Here is a 2,222-nt window from a genome sequence, read left to right as displayed (position 1 = left end):
GCCGTGATCCCCAAGTCTAGTGCCATCAGCTATAATTTCCTCCAACATTACAGAGGAAATAAAATCTTATAAGGACGTAAGAGATGTTCCTTACGTAAAGATAGGTAATATCTTTCCAGGAATTATTGCGGTCATCCTGTCCAATCCGTTGAGCATGGCATGATCACTCATTCCAAAAAAGAATTAATGACGAATTGAAACCATTTACCTACTTTGGAGAACTCAAAGATCAGTCATCATACGTCGCGGTTGATTCATCTACAGGTTCACTTGTATTGGCTTTAATCCTTTTCAATCCGATCTTCCATTTGCGATGCAAGCAATTAAAGTCTAAGAATGGTGCCTAGAATCCATGAACTCCGCCTAGCTTATTAAAACTATGGATCGACTTAACTGGCCTTGATTTTATTGGTTCATGGTTATTAGCACAAGTACCTACAAAGACCCAGTGCCATTTAATAAAACTCTTCATTAATTTTCAATCAACTTGGTCATCCAAACATTATTTTTCCAGATCGTCCACCCAGTGGCTCAACAAGTCGTCCACGCTGCCCCAGTGGTATCCCAACCGATAGTCCACGCTGCCCCAGTCGTCTCCCAACCGATAGTCCAAGCTGTCGCCCAACCGGTCTACCAACAAGTCCACGCTGCGCCGGTAGTGCAGGCCTACTCGCAGCCGATTGTGCAATCCTATGGCCACGGCTGGTAAACGCATCTAATAATATGAGATTGTAAATATTTTGTTCTTCCCTTATTTAAGCGTTGAGATCATTTCCGTGCTGTTGTTGTGGTGCTAATAAACAGTTTTGCTATCAGTATTGAACATTTGCTTTTTTTTTTCCTTAAATTCACACTAGAAATTTCATACGAAAGAAAGTAACCTTTTTACGAATAATACTTACCTACCCATAACTTTGAGAGATCCAGGGAAAACCACACAAAAATTCACGCAGGCAAAGCCGCCGGAAAAAGTCAGAGTTTCCTAAATACATAACCCTTTAGCAAATGACATTACACGAAAAAAGTGGGTCTTAACCCTTAAGTAACATCCTTATTTTTGGTTACACATTGAACACCCTGGGGTAAAAAAATTACCCCAAACGGAAATTGATTTTTTTTAAAGTAAATATTGAAAATAAATTCAATTTGTAATTTAAAATGTATTAGCGGGCTGACTAAATTATACGATTGCCTTGAAAAATCGTCTGTCTCGCGTAAAAAAACATTTTAAAACAATCATAACAAAAAACAAAGAATTTTTCATTTGCTACTATAGTTTCTACAATGACCTTCTAGAAAAATCTTGAAAAGTTATTGTGGGAACCAAAAACTTACACTAATCGGACATCGAATAGCTGCTTTATACAATTTTAAACTCAAAGTTAAATAAAACGTAAATTTTTGAACTTTTATCAAAGCAAAAAAAAATAAAAAATTATAAAATTATGAGAAATTGTTTTATTTTATTTTATTTTATTCCTAAATATTATTTTCAGAACACATCAAACACACTGAATTATTACGTAATTATCATTTTGGAGTTATATTTCTGTGTCGAATTTATGAACGCTCTGTTCTGAGGGGATGTCTTCGAAGTTCGAAAAGTATCATGTAAATCAAGCTCTATTTATCTCTACATTCTCAAGACAACGTGCTACTTGATCGTCATATAAATATTTACTCATTTTGTTTAAATATAATAAAAACCTATTAATTACATGTTAGGTTATGATAAATTAAAGCATGCGTAACTAACACCCTGGGGTAAATTTCTACCCCACCTACCTGTAAAAGCCAAACGGATGATTTTTGTCACATCCCGCGTCTACGAGCTTAAAGCGCACACTCTGCATTGAGAATACACAAAACGACATTGCTCTAGCTTCAATAGAAAAAAAGATATGCCAATTTTTATACGTCTGGGGTAAAAAATTACCCCACGGTGTTACTTAAGGGTTAAAACCAACAGTTACGACCACCATATTGCTGTGAAAAAATCGTTTAGCGATGACCTTGAGATTACGTAGGAAAACAAAAATAAACCGTACGAATATGGAGCAGAATCGTGCGTAGGGAGCGCAAAGTCACGCTATGAATGAGAAAACGCAATAAATCGGAAAGGTTACGGTTTTCCTGTTGAATCGATAGCGCAGCGGCACATCACTAGCCATCGCGTGACAAACGGAGCATCACTGTGCGGCTACTATCTTGTGAATCAACTT

General features: G+C 36.6%; 1 protein-coding gene across 1 annotated transcript in view; it reads left to right on the top strand.

Moving 5' to 3' along the window:
• Positions 1-808, top strand: part of LOC114353994 (uncharacterized) — a 4,680-nt gene extending 3,872 nt beyond the window's left edge. The window contains exon 4 of the mRNA XM_028306206.1: positions 515-808. Within this exon, the coding sequence (XP_028162007.1) occupies positions 515-709 (195 nt within the window). The 3' untranslated portion in view covers positions 710-808. The remainder of the gene's footprint in view (positions 1-514) is intronic.
• Positions 809-2,222: the final 1,414 nt, after the last annotated feature.

Source organism: Ostrinia furnacalis, unplaced genomic scaffold, assembly GCF_004193835.3.
Source record: "Ostrinia furnacalis isolate ACB-3 unplaced genomic scaffold, ASM419383v2 OfSCF1906, whole genome shotgun sequence".
Taxonomy (NCBI): Eukaryota; Metazoa; Arthropoda; class Insecta; order Lepidoptera; family Crambidae; genus Ostrinia; species Ostrinia furnacalis.
The sequence above is the reverse complement of the archived record's forward strand: the minus strand, read 5'-3'. Positions and strand labels throughout refer to the sequence as shown.